Source organism: Microtus ochrogaster, linkage group LG4 (assembly GCF_000317375.1).
Source record: "Microtus ochrogaster isolate Prairie Vole_2 linkage group LG4, MicOch1.0, whole genome shotgun sequence".
NCBI classification, from domain to species: Eukaryota; Metazoa; Chordata; class Mammalia; order Rodentia; family Cricetidae; genus Microtus; species Microtus ochrogaster.
The window spans coordinates 14208597-14226313 of NC_022030.1; the positions used below are offsets into that span (position 1 = coordinate 14208597).

Below are 17717 nucleotides of genomic sequence, written 5' to 3' on the forward strand. Positions count from 1 at the left end.
ATAGGTGTGCACCAGAAGATATGTGCAAGATGTAGAGTCACATTTTGTAGAAGTAAGCCTTATTAAATTTGGCTTATTCAAAAATTGTTACTGTACAGCAGCAAAAGCTGGATGAACTACCCATCCCCATCAGCATGGCACATGTGGAAGCTATAAAACTAAGTGGGGAAGTCAAATGACAAAAGAAAGTTGTATAGTTCACTTCCATTACATAGAGTTAAAAGCCCTGCAGAACTAAAGGCTGTCCTGTTTATGGTACACATCTGCCTTTAAGGACTGAAAGTAATGCTAATGCGATGGATAGAGATTACCCCCATGATCACGATGGATCATGATTACATATGATGTTAGTATGTTCTTTTTCTTTGGTATGTAATGGACTTTGTATTTTTATTATTTTCTTCAAGTCACATTATACATTTCATAGCTTATATGTGTGTGTGTGTGTGTGTGTGTGTGTGTGTGTGTGTGTGTGTGTGTGTGTGTGTATTTGCAACTGGCTAAAAGATGTTTTGTAGCAGGCCTTGTCAGAGAAACTAGAGGAAGCCCTGGCTGAGAGGGAGGCAGCCCCTTTATCATATAGAAGGATGGTGTCTTGTAACAGCTGTATTTACTCAACCATAAAAGCCACCTTGGATTTAGGCATGTGGACACTAACCTGAGATAAGAACAAGGGGGATGGATAGATGCATTCAGTCAAAGGCTTGGGTACAGGCCAGAGAGTGTCATGTGGAGAAAGAGCTTAGTTCTTTGTCCAGTACTCAGAAGTTTCCTTAAATTCCATTTAGGTCAGTTCAGGGACCTTTTACAAATTTTTTCTTGATATTTGTGATTTGGGGGTATTATTATTAACTGTTACTAACACTACGTGTTAAGACAGGCTCTTTCTGTCCTAAGATGGCCTGGAACTTACTGTGTTGCTTGGGCTGGTCTTGGACTTGCATTTCTCCCGTTTCTACCTCCCGAGTTGCATGGTGACTTGAAACCATGACTAATTTTGAGTCTCACGATTTTAAGTTTGGATAATTTTTTTTTCTGTATAGACTAGGAAAGAATACAGCCATTTTCTTCTTTGAGCGACTCCAAAGACAATACCAAGTAGAACATGTATATGCTAAATAGTATTTTAGCATGGACAGCAGAGAGAATAGGATGAGTAGATGGCTCTTGCCAAAGAAGATGGAGGCCGAGCTAATTCGATGTAATAGGAAAAGGGATGATGATCTAGATTTATAGGATTGCCTGGGGGGGAGAGAATTTGTTTGCATAGGGCTTGATAGTTGGTAAATTGTGAAGGATGAAGGATGGATATTGCAAGGAGCAGTGCTGCTTGATGGTCCTGGCTACCCAACTAGCTTAGCCCCAAAATAACCACACAGAGACTGTATTAATTAAATCACTGCTTGGCCCATTAGCTCTAGCTTCTTATTGACTATGTCTTCCATCTTAATTTAACCCATTTCTATTAATCTATGTATTGCCACGTGGCAGTGGCTTACCGGCAGAGCACGTCTATCTCCGGCGGCAGATCCATGGCATCTCTCTTATCTGCTTTCTTCCTCCCAGAATTCAGTTCTGTCTTTCCCACCTAAGTTCTGCCCTATCAGGCCAAAGCAGTTTCTTTATTCATTAACCAATATAAGCAACACATAGACAGAAGAACCTCCCACACCAGATGGGGGGTGTTAGGAAAGCTAAAGATTTGTAGACCAGATTTCAGAAGAAAGAGAGACTTTGATTTGAAACACACAGAGGTAGAAAGGTTCCTGAAAGAGAATGGTTATAGTTCTTGAGTAGGGAACTGAACAGTGGGGCTGGGCTGGTGTTCACCAGGAGACAACAGGCAGGAATGGGAGACTGGCGTTGTCTAAAGATATGCAAGTGTTGTGACATGAACGAGGCATCATTTCTGCAGATTAAACATCTCAGTCTGAAAGCTTGTGTGCAGTAATGTGTCCTGGTCCCTGGGAAAGAGGACATGGGTGGTGGCTAAGAAGCTAGAACACATGACGAAGACCTAGAGAGATGCCCAAAGCCCCAGGTCTAGGCTCAACAGTGTTCCTTCTGTTTTTATTGGTTCCCACCCCCACCCCAAGCCAGGAAGTGATGGCGCATCTCTGTTTGACCTCCGGGTGCTTCATATTCAGGAATTTATAAAAGTCTGAAACTTGGTTAGGAAATGAGTGGCCTGTTTGTTCCATTTACCGCATGACTGGGCTGTCATTTTTCTCCCTCTGAAAAGATGAAATCACAATTTTCTGTGATTTAAATGTAGTCTGTTCTTTAAAAGGTACCTAAATGTGACACACTTCAGGAAGATGCATGCTTGGCTTAGGCGCTGTGTCAGAGTGTCAGACTAAATCACTGGAAATTGAAGACATGATCATCCGTGAGATGTGGCAAATTACCGCCTGAGCCCCAGAGTGGGAAACAAGGGAGGCTTTTCTGAGCTAAGTGGAGGGTGGCCTGATCCAGGAAGCAGTCTTTTTGAAATTTGGTCTATTGTCACTCCATGTTGTGTGGCTGGCGAAATTGGTGTTGGAATTCAGAAATCTTAGCATTCTGGCAGTAATTGAATATATTTCTTGTATCTGTTGAGAACTGTGCTTCTCCGTCTACTGTCCTTTATTAAGCATGTCCCTTTGTCATATGCTGTAAAGAATGGTTTGGCTAGTGCTCTCCAGAGGTTCAAGAATTGAAAACAATATATATTACCAAGAAATGGGGAGAAAATGATAATGAAATTTCTAGATGATTCCCAGTTCTCCTATTATTATTATTTGGCACCATTTCTAGCTCATGGAATACTTATGAAAATTATTTTTGTTAGGAGCTTACATTTAGCAGTGATATTGTTGACATGTAATTGTCATGTCTTTAGACTGAGTCTCTTTAAAAAGTCTTCCCTACTGAAATATTGTAGATGTGTGTTCGCCTATGTCATTTTAACATAATTCTTCTCCACTGTAGACAACTTAAAAAAAAAAATCATCCCATGTTGGTTCAACAGCTGGCATGGACACATTTCGTAATTGTACTTAAAATTCAAAATTAGTGGTTAGTCAGTAGCTACAACTACCAAGATTCAAAGGAAGCTGTTCATTCATTTTGACTAATTGTCAAAATATGTCATATTGGGGGCTAGGGAGAGTTTATTCATTAGGCAAGAAAGTCGTTACTTAAATGTTTCAAGGCCCACTTAGATGTTTTTCAGGGCTGAAAATTGGAATATGAAGATCTTCATTTTACATAATGGTAATTTCCATGAGAAAATTTTAAATTAGCGCTAGCCTGTCATTTCCCATACCTGTGTGTTGAGAATTAGGTCAATAAATAGATAGCAGTCTGAGGGTCTGCTAGCCTTTTCATTTGCAGCTAGCTGAGGAGTAACTCGGGGTTAAGGCTTAGTCACAATCTTTTTCTTGCCGGGGTGGGGCTGTGTGTACAGTGTCTGCCTCAGTAAGACCATGTGCCACCCACCCACGTCACACATTTCCTTTCCCTGGTAGACTGACTCCTTGACTAACTGAAAGTCTTCTGTTTTCCAAATCAGTGTTTCCTCCTGGAAGAGTATCTCCCCCACTATGCTTCCTTCGACTTCTTGCATCTTACTTATCTTTCAAGACCTATTTCAAATTTCACCTCTCGGGCAGTCTCTTTCATTTGTTCTTCCCCCAAGCACTCCGAATCCAGAAGTTTGAAGCCTGAAATTCTACAGTATCCAAAGCTTTTGGTTGCTGACATCGTGGCAGACTTGTATACCCAACCTTAGCTGATGAGTCAGTCATGGTAGTAAAAATACTTTACAGTGGGCTAGAAAGATGATTCAGCAGAATGCTTGCTGCTCTTTTAGGGGAACAGGGTTCGGTTTCCAGCACCCACACCAAGTGGTTGACAACTGTCCACAACTCTGATGTACCGCTTTCTAACCCTTAAGGACATCCCCACACACATGACACACAGACTCCCATAGACATAGAAATTGACATCAAGACAAATCTTTAAACATACTTCATCAGTACCTTTGGAAAAATACTTAAGGTATATGTTAGACATAGCAGCCCTTGTGTTAGACTCGAATCCCATCCACAACAGCTCTTGCTGAGTTTATGCAAATATGACAAAACCTCAAAGGCAGAGAAACTGAAAATGCAAAACACTTCCCTTACAGCATTTCCTGCCACAGATTCTTAGCCTGTGTCTGCTCTCACAGACGTTTGTACATTGTTCTCTCAGACGCTGTTATTCTTCCTCTTAGTAGTGTTACCCGGATGCTTCTTAAGAAGGGGTTCCTTGCACACCCTAAATGCTCTAACACTGACCTTTCCCACCATCTATGATTTACACATGAAGAATGAAGATGGAAGCAAATAGGTCAAGGCCAGGTATCTGTGAGCCCCTTCTGAATCTGTCTTAGCTTGTTGTCTGAGTCCGCCTTAGTTGTCGGAAAGGCAGAACAGCAGGGAGAGAAGGCCTGATTTGGGCCAGTTTCTAGTTTGATTCTCTTCAGGTAATAGAGAGCTGTTAATTTTCTATAAAATCTGATTCTGTTTATTTGCCTCATTTTTCACAACTTTCTTCAATGACTTTTTAATGTCACTATCTACGTTTCTAAAAATTGTTAAGAAATAATGAGTTTGATGGTGGTATGAAGAATGGCTGGTTGAAGACACTTGGTTATAATTAGAACTAAGATTCAGGTTGCTGTTCCTGTTGCCACAGGTAATAAAAATTGCTTTGCATTTCAAAGAGCTAGAATAAAGGATTTGGAGTGTTTTGCCTACAGAAATGGTAAATGTTTGAGGAGATGATGGGTTACCCCGATTTCAACATCACACAGTGTAGACAGGAGACATGTGCTGAAACCACTGAGGCCCTCGTTAATATGTGCATCTTCCGTGTTTCTATGAACATCACTTAAAAATAGATTTAGAAAATGTTAAAAAATAGCACAAATGGATAGGTGGGAAGTGGTGAGCAGGCTTTCTTCGCGAGTTAAGGTGAGGTGAGCAGTATGTTATCATGAAATGTTCCAGTGTTTGCCAATCATGAAATGTTCCAGTGTTTGCCACAAGCTTAATGTCATAGATCTTTCTATAATGAAAAGCATAAAGAATCTAAAAACAAGAATGCCAAAAAAGGAAGGCGTTCAAAGGGCAAAAGATGGAGAAAGATCCAGAAGCTACAGAGGTCGGATGGAAAATCACAAAGGCAGATTGAAGAAGATATTGGAAATGAAAGAATGGAAGTGTTGTTTATTCCATTAACAACTGAAGTTAACCGAGAAGCATCAGGTCATGAGTTGAACAGTCCAGCTAAATGCTAGCGAGTAGAATGTCTTGCGCTTCAGTGTCCCTATGGAAGGCAATGACTGTTCCCAATTCTCTCCCCTCTTCTGATTAGTGGATCTTCTAGAGCTGAACACAACGAATGAAGTTTTCAAGCAGCACAAACTGAACCAAAACGATCATCTCCTGAGTGTCCCAGATGTCATCAACTGTCTGACCACAACTTATGATGGGCTTGAACAATTGCATAAGGACCTGGTCAATGTTCCGCTCTGCGTCGATATGTGTCTCAACTGGTTGCTCAATGTATATGACACGTAAGTTCGTAATTTATTCATTAAATGGACATAAGTGAATGAAACATGTTGATAATAAACTTGGCAGTATCATTATCATCATCTTCATCATCATCGTTATCTTCATTATCTTCAATATTGCTTGATACTAGACAAGCTTACACATGCTAGGTAAACACTTTACCAAGGAGTTATATCTCAGGCCTTAAATAATTTTTTTAAAAATGTACTTTTATTATCCCTTTCCCAATGGAAAAACTTGTTTTGATTGTGTAGAGTAAATGACTTTCCAAGTCATTAGGTCCTAACTAAGAGTAAGAAAGAACACTTATATCATGCCTCAGCTGTTGGCTAAGATCAAGGGAAAGAAACCTAACTTTTCTTTCATAACAGCCAATGAAGGCTATGAATGATGTGGGATCCCCTTCTGTATGCTGTGAATATCATTAGTTAATAAAGGAACTGCTTTGGGCCTATCGCAAAGCTATAGGGTAACAGAGCTAGGTGGGGGAAAACTAAACTGAATGCTGGAAGAAAGGAGGCAAAGTCAGGGAGAAGCCATGGAGCCACTGCCAGAGACAGATGTGCCAGAAACTTGCTGGTAGGCCGTGAGCTGGCAGGCTCATGGTAAAATATAAAATAATGAAGATGGGTTAAATTAAGATGTAGGAGTTAGCAAATAAGAAGCTAGAGCTAATGGGCCAAGTAGTGATTTAATAATAGAGCTTCTGTGTGATTATTTTGGGGCTAAGCAGCCAGGAACCAACAAGCGGCCTATTACAACATGTGAAAGTAGCATTCTTTGTCAAGAAGCAGCTAGGAAAATCTAAGCTAGTCTGATTTCTTTCTCTTTGTTCCTTACTATCTTAGTTTATTATTTTTCAAAAGAAACCAATTAATTCACACTTACTGTAAATTAAAGTGATTTACTGCCATATAAGAACTTCTGTAATCTTCGTATGGTGATTTGAGAGTAATTTGATCATCAATGAATGAGACTCAATTTGTCTTTAAATCTTAGATTCATTGTGGTTATATTTGTATAAATTGTTTTTACTAATTGATGCTGTAGGACACAAATGTGTGCAATTGAACTGTTTCTCACTGTATATAAAGAGCACCCTCAGCTTCCAGCTCAGCTCATCCCTCCATTTCTATGACCCCTCTGATTTTGGCAATGGATTTGTGCTTTAATCAGTTATGAAGACTTGCTGTGAGCTGGCATTTTGGAAATGTTGGGAATTATTCATTCTTCTGGTAGGGGGTTGAAGTATGCAAAGATGAAAAAAGAAAATGAAGACTGTTGCTTTTCTCCTGGATCCCAAAAGTTAGTTCCCATTAACTTGCTCTGTGAAATTGTGCATTTGTCAGACTTTGATTTGAAGAGCAAAAGGATAGATGATAGTTCATAAATGTACCTGCTGATCAGTGAATGATTCCATGCAAGATATAAATGGTGATAATGATGATAGCTTTAGACAGGCTTTATCTATTATTTTTGTTTATTTTTTTCATTAGAAAATCCCTTTATCTTTCAATATTAATAAGTACCATAAAGTCTCTAAAAAAAAATAATAACAAGTAGTCACTGTGTGCTTGAGTGTGCCTGAGGGTGAAGCTTGTTTACTAGGAAGAATATGGGATTTACTGCAATACCTTGTCATCTAGTATCTTCTTATATGTTGCTTTTTAACACAAAGTTTCGATTCCCCTAGGCTACAATATTAATGTTTGCATTACTGTCTCATTAATTTGCTCAAATGTTTTAAAGCCTCAAAGGAGATCTCTTCTACAGTAAAGTCACCAAAAATAGCTGGTTATGTCAATGTTGTCTGTGCAGTAGCCTATAAAATGGATTCACAATCCAGGAAGAAAGCTAAATTAGAAGACTCAGGGACTTCATCTGATCCTGTGAAATAGGATGGAGAAGGACATCTTGATCAGATTTTTATGGAGAACACTCTTCCCCCTAGCAGTGTCGGGCTATGACATTAGATTCCTGGGCTGCTGCAACCAAACTGTTTGACTGGGTTGCTTAAATATTATTTCCTCATGTTTAAAGGCTAAAAGACTGAGATCAATGTGTTGGCAGGGCTGATTAATTTGCCATTTTCTCCAGAACTTCTCTCCTTGCTTTTCACTGGCTATCTTCTCTCTGTTGTATACCTGATTGTTTGCTCTGCAGGCACACCAGGCATACTGAACTAGGGTCTGCTCTTCCAACCTCATCTTACCTGACTCTTTAAATATGCGGTTGGTGAGAAGAGCAGTGGTCTATGATACAAAGAGTTATGACTATGATGTATGAACGTCAGAGAAACATAGCTATGCTCGGAATGTACACACATGCTTCTCCCCCTCTAGAACAGGGAATAGTGCCACTTGGTTAGGACTCAACCAGTGCGTGAAATGTTGTGATTTGTTTCTGGGGATTAAATGTTGGCGTAATTCCACTTCTGCCTGTCAGATGTGAACACATGAAAATGCCGCACTGATATATATATATATATTAACTTGAAAGACAATGCCTTGAAATGTATCATTGTTCCATCTTAGTGGAGAAAAAGCCTACAAGACTTACTTTCCCTCTCTGCCAGTGAAATACATCAATCACCCTCCTGGGTCAGATGGGTTCCCGTCAGTCTTTCTTTGTATCTTGGAGTAAATGAATTAAGCAGAGGAAAAATCAGTTACTCTGAAGGCAATAATCTCTGATGCCCAGAGTTGACAGCCTAGGGTTCTCTACTGTGTGTGGCTTATTCATTTATCTAACCAATGGCTGTTAACTCTATTTCAAGCAATGGTACTCTGAGTGAATCTGATAAACTATAATTTACTCCTTCCAGAGTTGGTATCTGAGACCTTATAGAATCTCAAGAAGTCTTTGAACTTAAAACTGCTGCCTGTGTTCAGCTTTTTCTTTAAAAAAGTTTTCCGTAACAGAGTTGTTCTTTAAGAAAACGTTTTAGCATAGATTTCTTTAAGCACAGGTGTTGGGGGAGAGAAAGAGTTTCTTAGCAAAAGGGCAGTGCACACCCAAGACAGAAGACCAGCTTTCTTGAAAGAGTTGCAGTGATGTACCTATTCTGACATCATTCATTCCTTCATTATGTTACTAACCCAACACTGTCATAAACAGGCGATGAAATCAGTTCCCGCAGAGGAAGGTATATGTTGGCTAGTCATGTGAGGAATTTCAGCCCATGACTGGCTTGCCCTTACTGTAACACAGCCGGGTGGGAAAGCTGAAGGAACAAAACTGTTCCCTTGATGACCAAGAAGTACAAGAAAGAGGACACTCTTGTTATCTCTTTGGAGGGCCTCTTGTAGGCCTTCCCCTAGACCCTCGCTCTTCAAGTTTCTACTCCCTCCCAGGAGCACCACATGAAAGACTAAGCCTTCAACCCATGATCCTTGGGGACCATTTCAGATCTAGACTCTGACTTTGTTGTGTATGTTCAACTGTGTTATTTACTGCGGTACGATGCAACCAGGACAGACCTTCCCCACTGCAGCTTGACAGTGAGTCATGCCAACAGAGATCAAAGAATTCTAATCTAAGTGTGGCTTAGAGAAGAGATATGATCTTTCCATTCTGCCTTCTATTTAACTGATTGAAAGGCCGACACAATGAGATGCCAGAGCTTATCTATAACCACCTGTTACAAATTAATCATAGTTATGGGACTAATTTGCAGTTTTTCTTTTCTCAGTTTCATGGGTATTCTCATCATATTGCTATAGCTAAGTCAATCATACGTTATAAATTAAGTAAACTTTTAAGTCCTAACATGGACCCAGATCCCCTTTATAGTCTAAATTTTGTGCTCAGGCTGCTATGTGACTTGGCAGCCATTTAACTTGGCATCTCAATTTCTCATCTGAAAAATTGAAGTAAAAACATCTGCACAGCTTCCCACACAAAAGGTGAGTGTGAAGGGCCAATAAGCTAATATGTGTAGAAGGGGCTTTATAAACTGTAGCTATCAAATTGATTCCGCTTATGAACTCACAGCCTCACTCAGTCTTCATCTTCCCAGGTTAAAAGTCTTAATTTCATAATCTTCCTTCTGGATTTAATGGCAATCAAAACCGTTTAACTCATGCTTCAGAGCAATAATCTGGAACTCTCGGTTCAGACGTTTCTTTTCTCTATAGAGAATATTAGCTCCATTTGTTAGAGTAAGTCGTATTTTCCCCACTATTCTGAGATGAATATAATTTTAAAGGTACTTAGCTTCATAGTTAAACTAATTTCAGAAGTTACTTACAAAAGCTGTCAGGGGAACAGAATACTTAGATGTTGGGTCAAAGCACTTACTCATACATTTTATAGCTCCCAGATGCATCTCTGATTAGATACCCTACTTGACATCAAACTGTCTAGGGTATGGTCCCTTTATGCATAGATTAACAACCAGTGGGCCTGAATAAAAATGCTCACCCCACCCTAAGTTTTGGAGGGGCTGTTTTTCCAACCATGCCTGTGTCCTTTTGCTCGGGCCTTTGCCATGACATCTCATGTCTGACTCTAGACTTCTCTTTGTTGTGGGAGTAGGAGGCCCGTACTAGTAGTTGAATCTGCAGCCTTCTCCATGCAAGGCAAGCACTCTGCCACTGAGATCCAACTGCAGGCCTTGATTTTGACTTTTTTTATTAGCTGTGGTTGTGAGCCACCATGTGGTTGCTAGGATTTAAACTCAAGACCTTTAGAAGAGCAGTCAGTGCTTTTAACTGTGGAACCATCTCTCTTTTAAAATACTATAGATTACCAAGTCTATTAGTTCTTTTTCTATAGCTGTGATGAAACACCATGATCAATGCAGCTTATAGAAGGAAGGGTTTATTTGGGCTTGCAGTTCCCAGGGCACAAGAATTCATAGCCATCATGGGAAAGTGGCAGGCATGGCTACAGTATGGTGGCTGGAACAGCAAGCAGAGAGCACCGGGGAACCTCAAAGCCACACTTAATAACATATGTCCTCCAGCAAGGCCACACCCCCTAAACCTACTCAAACATCCACCAACTGGGGACCAAGAATTCAAACACCTGAGCCTATGGGGTACATTCCCACTCAAACATCACACCTCCCAAACCTCAACAGTGCCATCAACTAAGTTCCAATGTCAAATACTAGCGGGGACGTTTCTCATTGAAATAACCATACTCAATCTTATGTGCCCATATAATAGCGTTAGGATTTGCTTGTTGGTTTTTAAGTGCACTCTATGTGTGCCTTGAATATTGCCCTAAGAAAATTTTGAGTATGGACCTAAACTGAAAACTGATGGAGATTATGAAACAATTACTATAGCAATAAGACTTTTTATTGGACTGTGTGTTATTCTACTGCAAAAATCATTGTGTCTTACTAATTTTATGGTACTTTTCCCATCACAGCTATCTACTACCATGACCAGTTCTTGTGTAACAGATTAATAATACTTTGATAGACACTGGAGTAAAGACAGCCCTGCTTTTACAGATAAAATAAATCTGTCTTTTAGCCAATTCATAAGTGAAATTGAAATGGTGTCTCACTGGCTTAGTGTGAAAGAATTTCCTAGTGCTGATTAATTAATACATCCCATTTTTAATTACAGTTTCATGCTTCCCCTAATACAGATTTCATACCTGCCTGTTTGAAATCATTCACTATTAAAACTGCAATAATTTATAGACTACATTGACAAAGATCAAAGTAAACGAGGACAGCAAGTTTTCAAGTTTTACAAACACTGAGCTTTCAATATATAATTTTGTACATAGTTTTTTAACATTTGAGTTTTAATTTTTTAGTATTCTTCTCTTGCTATATAAAGTTGCATGCATACTCCATGTAACTTATGTATACATTGATTTTGCATTTATAATCAACATATTTTATTTATAGTATTTTTGAAAGTGAGATTGTGTTGGCTATATGCCTTCTGTTTTACATTCTTTTAATGTTCTTGTGCTGCATTTTGTGTGGAAAATGACTTCAGTATATTTTTCTGGACTCGGTTGAAGACCATTGATACACTCTGTCATGAAGTTGTGGTGTAGGTTTGACAGTAATTGTTAAAACTAAAAGACAAGTTGTATCTTTAACTTGCATTTCTTTTGCAGTGGCTTTCTCTCAAGAAAGTGACACTTAGCATCCAGTATATATTTCAAATGCATATAATCCATCTTATAATTTCAGGGGTCGAACTGGAAAAATTAGAGTGCAGAGCCTGAAGATTGGACTGATGTCTCTCTCCAAAGGCCTCCTAGAAGAAAAATACAGATGTATGTAAGACCTTCTGTAACATAATGCTTCCAGTAATAATATCCATTCACTGAGCACTGGCTTTATGTGGCTTGCTGCAATGCCAGATCCCATTTTTAAGAACCCAGTTCAGGCAAAGAGAGTCAGGTTTGTGCGATTTGAGAAGCTGATAATTGTAGGGTCACAAGTGACGTGATGGAGGAAGCACCATGCACAAATATGTCAGTGTCACATCTTTAGACCTTTTTTTTTGTGACTCCAAACCCCTTCTCCCCTCTTTTTTTCCCTCTTTTCTTATGTTTATATTCAATGATTTTAAGAAAGAAAAGAGAAGGAAAAGAAAGGTAAGAGGGACTGAAACTTTTAGTAGCATTAATTCTAAATAGTTATATTTTGTACTTTTGACATGATAAATGGTTTTAATTTTTATTTTGATTGTTTATAGTCATTCAGTCAATCAGTGGGGCCCCTTAACTCTCAACTGCTAAAATAGATCTTTGCATGCTCAAGCGAGGGAGGTCTGCCTTTGTACCTCTCCCACTTAGTGACTAAGAGTTGCTAGGTAGGTGCCTTGATCCCCTTGAGTATTTCTCGCCAACAGTAATGTTACTTCTATTTCCTGGTGCATTTCAAAGGGTGAAAGGTGAAGCCAACAATTGTAGCACTGAAAGGAAGTTGAGATAATATATTGCAAGTTGCCAAAGATAGCAATGATCAAATAAATGATCACCATTCCCATGTGTGTCCAAACTCATCACCATGGTAACTATCTTTTAGTTTAATTTGTCCATAAAAGATAAGTAACTTGTTACTGCCAAACCCATTTGTAGATGATTCTGTGCAGATAAAACTGTGTATTTGGAAGAGAGGATGGAGGATAATTCATGAATAAGAAAACATCAAAATACAAAAGATGGGTACAAGGAAGGAGTGAGAATAAGGGGCTCTATTAATAACTCAGTGGTCCAGCACATGCTAAGCATGCGCAAGATCCTGGGATCAAGGCCCAGAATCAAGAAAATAAACTTTTTCACCAAATGGAGGTATTTGGTCATTGATTATATTACTTTGCTAAATTTTGTCACGCTAAAAGCATGCTGCATTCAAAATCATGTATTTTTAGGGATAACTGTTAGATTGTTTGATTTTGAGTGCCAAGCCTAGAACCCGAAGGCATGATTTTCTTACATAATTTGACAAAAATGTTAACGAAAGAGATGTAGATTTGCATAGAGCATAAACTTACTGTGGGATCAGGAGGTGGGGGTGTATGATTGTGCATGAGTCTTGCAAGCCTTGGAGAGAAAAAAGGAAAGCCTTACATAAAGTTTGGTTGGTGACCCTTTGTTTAGAACTTTAGGAGTTTTCATCATTATCAGAAAAGATACGATTTCCAAAGCTGAGAACTTGGCATTTCTAAAATGATAACTGAAAAATCACTGCTCCAAAATTAGGAAAAGATTTTTTTCTTTTTAATCATCTGTGATCCGGGGTTTTCATATGCTCCTGGAAGACTTGGGGCTTTAAATGTAGCAGTTACATCATAGTGCTGAGTGGACACTAAAATGAATGCAAATTCAAACTCCAGATTTGCATTTTCTGCAAAACAGCGCTAGATGCTCAGATTGGACAGGGAAGCAACAGCCCAAGAAGAAGGGAAGTCTAGCAAGTTCCTACTATTTAATATAACCCACGTGCAATGGATGCCATTTTAGGACATAATTAAATAAGAAATCTCTTGGGTTAAATCTTTAATCTACGTCTTTGCCTCAATATTGAGGCTCTGGAAATGTTCTGAGTTTTAGTTTTACTTCTTCTATTGAGATCCTTAGCAACTTCGACTCCACTCTTGATTTCCCCAGTGTTATGAGAACATCTCTTCATGATTACTTCTTGTGTGAGAATTAATATTCAAAACAAATTGCTGTTCAGACTCAGTGGCAAGCGCCATCCGTATGAAAGCAGGTTTTATGGTGGCTGAAGTCAGAAGTCTTCTCGCTGCTGGTGCCTATGACTTGTGTGTTGATGGGAATGGCTGTGGAGTAGGGTCTGGCATGCCATGTGCCCTCTTGCAAATGGCTAAGAGCTTGCTGACTTCCGCAGAAACACAGTCACCAAGTGTCTTCTGGAGAGCTCTTTGCACCTCCTATGGGTCGATTTATTCGAGTGTGTCTCTAGTTGTTGTTTATTAAATTAAACAAAATGTGTGGCCCAACTTCAAGTCCTCACAGTGCTTTTTGTGTCTGACTAGAATAATGAAAATGTACAACTGTACTTTGTGACACTCATTTCTCTAGCGTCTGTGAGTGGTCTCACCTTCTTAGTGCTATAGCAGCGTAACTTTCTGCCTCCAGGGAGGACAATTGGGCAGATTTGATCCCCTTACCAATGTGCACTTCTCTGTAAAGATCGGTGCACATGTACATAGATGCACAATAAAAATGGTTATAAGAATTCTGGGCCAATGTTTTAAGGGTGTAGTAGTCTTTTTTAAATAATGAAACAATTTGATCTCTAAGAAAATCTAAGTGAACAAGTGATAACAAAAATAAAGTTTATCACAAATGAATTTGCTTCCCTCTCGTGTGCTTATAATTAAAGCTATATGTCATGATAATTACTCTGTCAATATCACTCAGTATGCTTCAGTTTGGAACTTCACTGTTGATGCTGTTAAAGCTGGCCTCCTTCCCCTTTGACAAGAGGAGAATGACATTTTATCTCCTGCTAATTTATCGAGTATTGTTTGAAAATAGTTTTGTAGACCCTCCTAAGTATTTATTCCTCTTTCTTCTATTCTTAACACCATATGAAGTGCATTTAGATAGCATGTCTTTTGAGCCATTAGACTTGGAAATGCCTCTCAAAGGTGTTAATTTCTGTGACAGAGGGGATTGTTTTTAATTAGCTGTGTTTCCCTGTTGAAAAAGTAAATTCCTTTACTACATCAGCTTCTTGAATGGGAATCTTGTAATAATTGCGATCCTCAAAATGTTACCAATAGTGGATCTAGGATAAATATCCTGGGAAGGGGGTCTGTATTGCTGATTTAAGAAACTTAGGAAAGAAACTAGTGTTTGTTTTGTTTAAGCATAAAGAAGACAAAAGATACAAACATTTTTAATTCTTAATATTGAAAAATTGTTTCATTACATAGACAAAAATTAACTTATGTAGCTAATAAATTTCTAAAATGAAAAGCTAAAGCTCCTTACATTTTTATATTTACAATATGAAGTAGACATGAACATAAATATACTGAAAAGAAGATGAAACATATTCATAGAATATTGAATTTCTGAGTGAACACAAAAGTTGGTAAATCAATTGATAAATGTCAAGGTATACTTTATAAACTATGTCCTTTAACAAATCATGAGGGAAGCATTGTTTTTCCTCATCTTCTTCCCTAAGGAATATCTTACAGAGACCATAAAACTAACCGATGTACATTTACTTGTAGTGTTTAAAACAATACTTCTGATTATGTGTACTGACAAATGATAATCAGCTTATTCATAGACATATGACACTTATAGTTCTGATTGTAGATAGCAGATTAAGAGATTTCAGACTTACCAATAATCTGATCTGAATCATGTCCCTTCACATTTTTTTTTGTTTTCAAGTTCACATAGTTCAATCCATATCTTCGAAGATATGCTTTAAATATGGCCACACTTTGAGTAGGTACACAGTATCGTCTTGTTCTCCCTCTTTGTAGGTCTCTTTAAGGAGGTGGCAGGACCAACAGAGATGTGTGACCAGCGGCAGCTTGGCTTGCTTCTTCATGATGCCATCCAGATCCCTCGGCAGCTGGGGGAAGTAGCAGCCTTTGGGGGCAGTAACATTGAGCCCAGTGTTCGAAGCTGCTTCCAGCAGGTAAGCATGAGCATCAAGGGTGTGTGGGATGTTTTGAGAAAGGGACTTAAAGATGTTTCCAAGAAGCAAATCAGTTCGTTGTGCTAGAATCAAATAGTGGAAGGTTGGGGTACCAATCCTTTTTAGCTGCTATTTTCTTTCTTAAGGCATGTTTGATTCAAAGAGTAAAGCTTGCATAGATCTGTGTCTTTTTCAGGAAGTGTAAACTGAAGTGTGATGTCTGAATTCCAATGCCCCCGGCTCTGTCCTCATTTATTGTCACTCATTCCTTTGCTCTCAGCTTTCCATCACACCCATTTCATGCCTTGGCTCCTGCTTCCACACCCTTCTGTGTCTGAATGTTTCTTCTGTCTGGAATACTCTCTTCTTCTGTAGACACGCTCTCCTCTCCCATGTGTCCTGTTCTGTTTTGACATGTGGACTTAGCTCTTGAGTCCTCAGAATGTCCCCCTCAAGCCCTATCAGATGAGGGTGTTCTCCCTACTTTCATGTCCTCTCCCTCTCTCTCTGTTCACTCCAGTGTGACATCATACTGAGTTGTGTAATTAGTTGTTTAGTATTGCTTTTTCCCTGCACAACCTAAGCTTCATGAAGACAAAAACTGTGCCTATCACATACCTTATATCTAGTTTTAGACTGCTATATACCAACTGGATAACTTATGAACAACAGAAATGAATTCCTCAGTTCTCGAGACTGAGAACCTGAAGATCACATTTCCAGCAGATTTGACACATGCTGAGTGAAGAAATTTTGACAACACTTGCCTGTTGGTGTGTAGCATAAATAATAAAAACCCAAAGACAGATATTGGGGTTCAACCTCAAGAGCAGAAAAGCAAAACAGCCAAGCCACTAGAGAGCTCTTACCTCTAATAAATCCTCAGACTGAAAAAGAATGAGTTCCTGTTTCATCACAATTTATATTCCTCTTTAGTGCTAGGGTTAAGGGCGTGTGACTCCCTAGTGCTGGGATTAAAAGTGTGAGCCTGTTTCTGCATTGATCTTGTGTAGTCCAGGGTGGTCTTGAACTCACAGAGATCCATCTTCCTCTGTCTCCCAAAACCTTGGATTAAAGGTATGTGATACCACTGCCTGGCCTCTAGTGGCTTAGTTTTACTTCCTGGTCTTTAGGCAAGTTTTATTTATAAGACATAAATAAAATATCACAATATTTCCCCTTTTGTCTAAAATAATAAAAAATTAAAAAGACTATAATTTAAGAAAAAGTATGCAATAAGTATAGTAACTATATATAATATATACAGGTAATAAATATATCAGCAATGTCTAGTCCATTTGCATTTGATAAATTTGGAGAAAAATACTCTGAATCTATCCTATCTTGGTGAGTCCAAAGTCTTGTACCTAATTTACTTTCTATTATAACTTGCATTATTATCCAAAACTATCTTTTGATATCTCTCAACCTTATATATTTTGCATTGCTTTAGGGAAATTCTTTTCTGAGTCTCACATACAATGAAACTATAACTATCTAGTCTTCAACTTCCTCAGAGACTCAAGAAGTAAATAATATTAACTGAGTAAGCAAGAAGTGCAAGCAAGTGACTTCAAAACATTGTGAGAAAGGACATAAACAGCTGGCTGCTTGAATAGTCACCCAAAATTTCTCTGTAATGTTGGGGCATCCATCTTTGGCCTATAGACCTTTAGTATCTGACAGACTTTCCTATAAAAAAAAAGGTTTTTCTTTCCTTTTTTATTGATTTTATTGAACTCTACATTTTTCTCTGCTCCCCTCTCTGCCTCTTTCCTCCCCTTCAACCCTCTCCATGGTTCCCATCCTTCTAATCAGGAGATCTTGTCTTTTTCTACTTCCCATGTAGATTAGATCCATGTACGTCTCTCTTAGTGTCCTACTGTTGTCTAGCTTCTCTGGGATTGTGATTTGTTGGCTGTTTTTCTTTGCTTTGTGTTTAAAAACCACTTATGGGTGATACATATGATAATTGTCTTTCTGGGTCTAGGTTACCT

General features: G+C 38.7%; 1 protein-coding gene across 6 annotated transcripts in view; it reads left to right on the forward strand.

Moving 5' to 3' along the window:
* Positions 1–17717, forward strand: part of Utrn (utrophin) — a 521838-nt gene that overhangs the window by 441378 nt on the left and 62743 nt on the right. For all 6 annotated transcript variants that reach the window (XM_013351419.2, XM_026786362.1, XM_026786363.1 and 3 more), the window contains 3 exons: positions 5404–5605; positions 11773–11858; positions 15563–15720. In XM_013351419.2, the coding sequence (XP_013206873.1) occupies positions 5404–5605; positions 11773–11858; positions 15563–15720 (446 nt within the window). The remainder of the gene's footprint in view (positions 1–5403; positions 5606–11772; positions 11859–15562; positions 15721–17717) is intronic.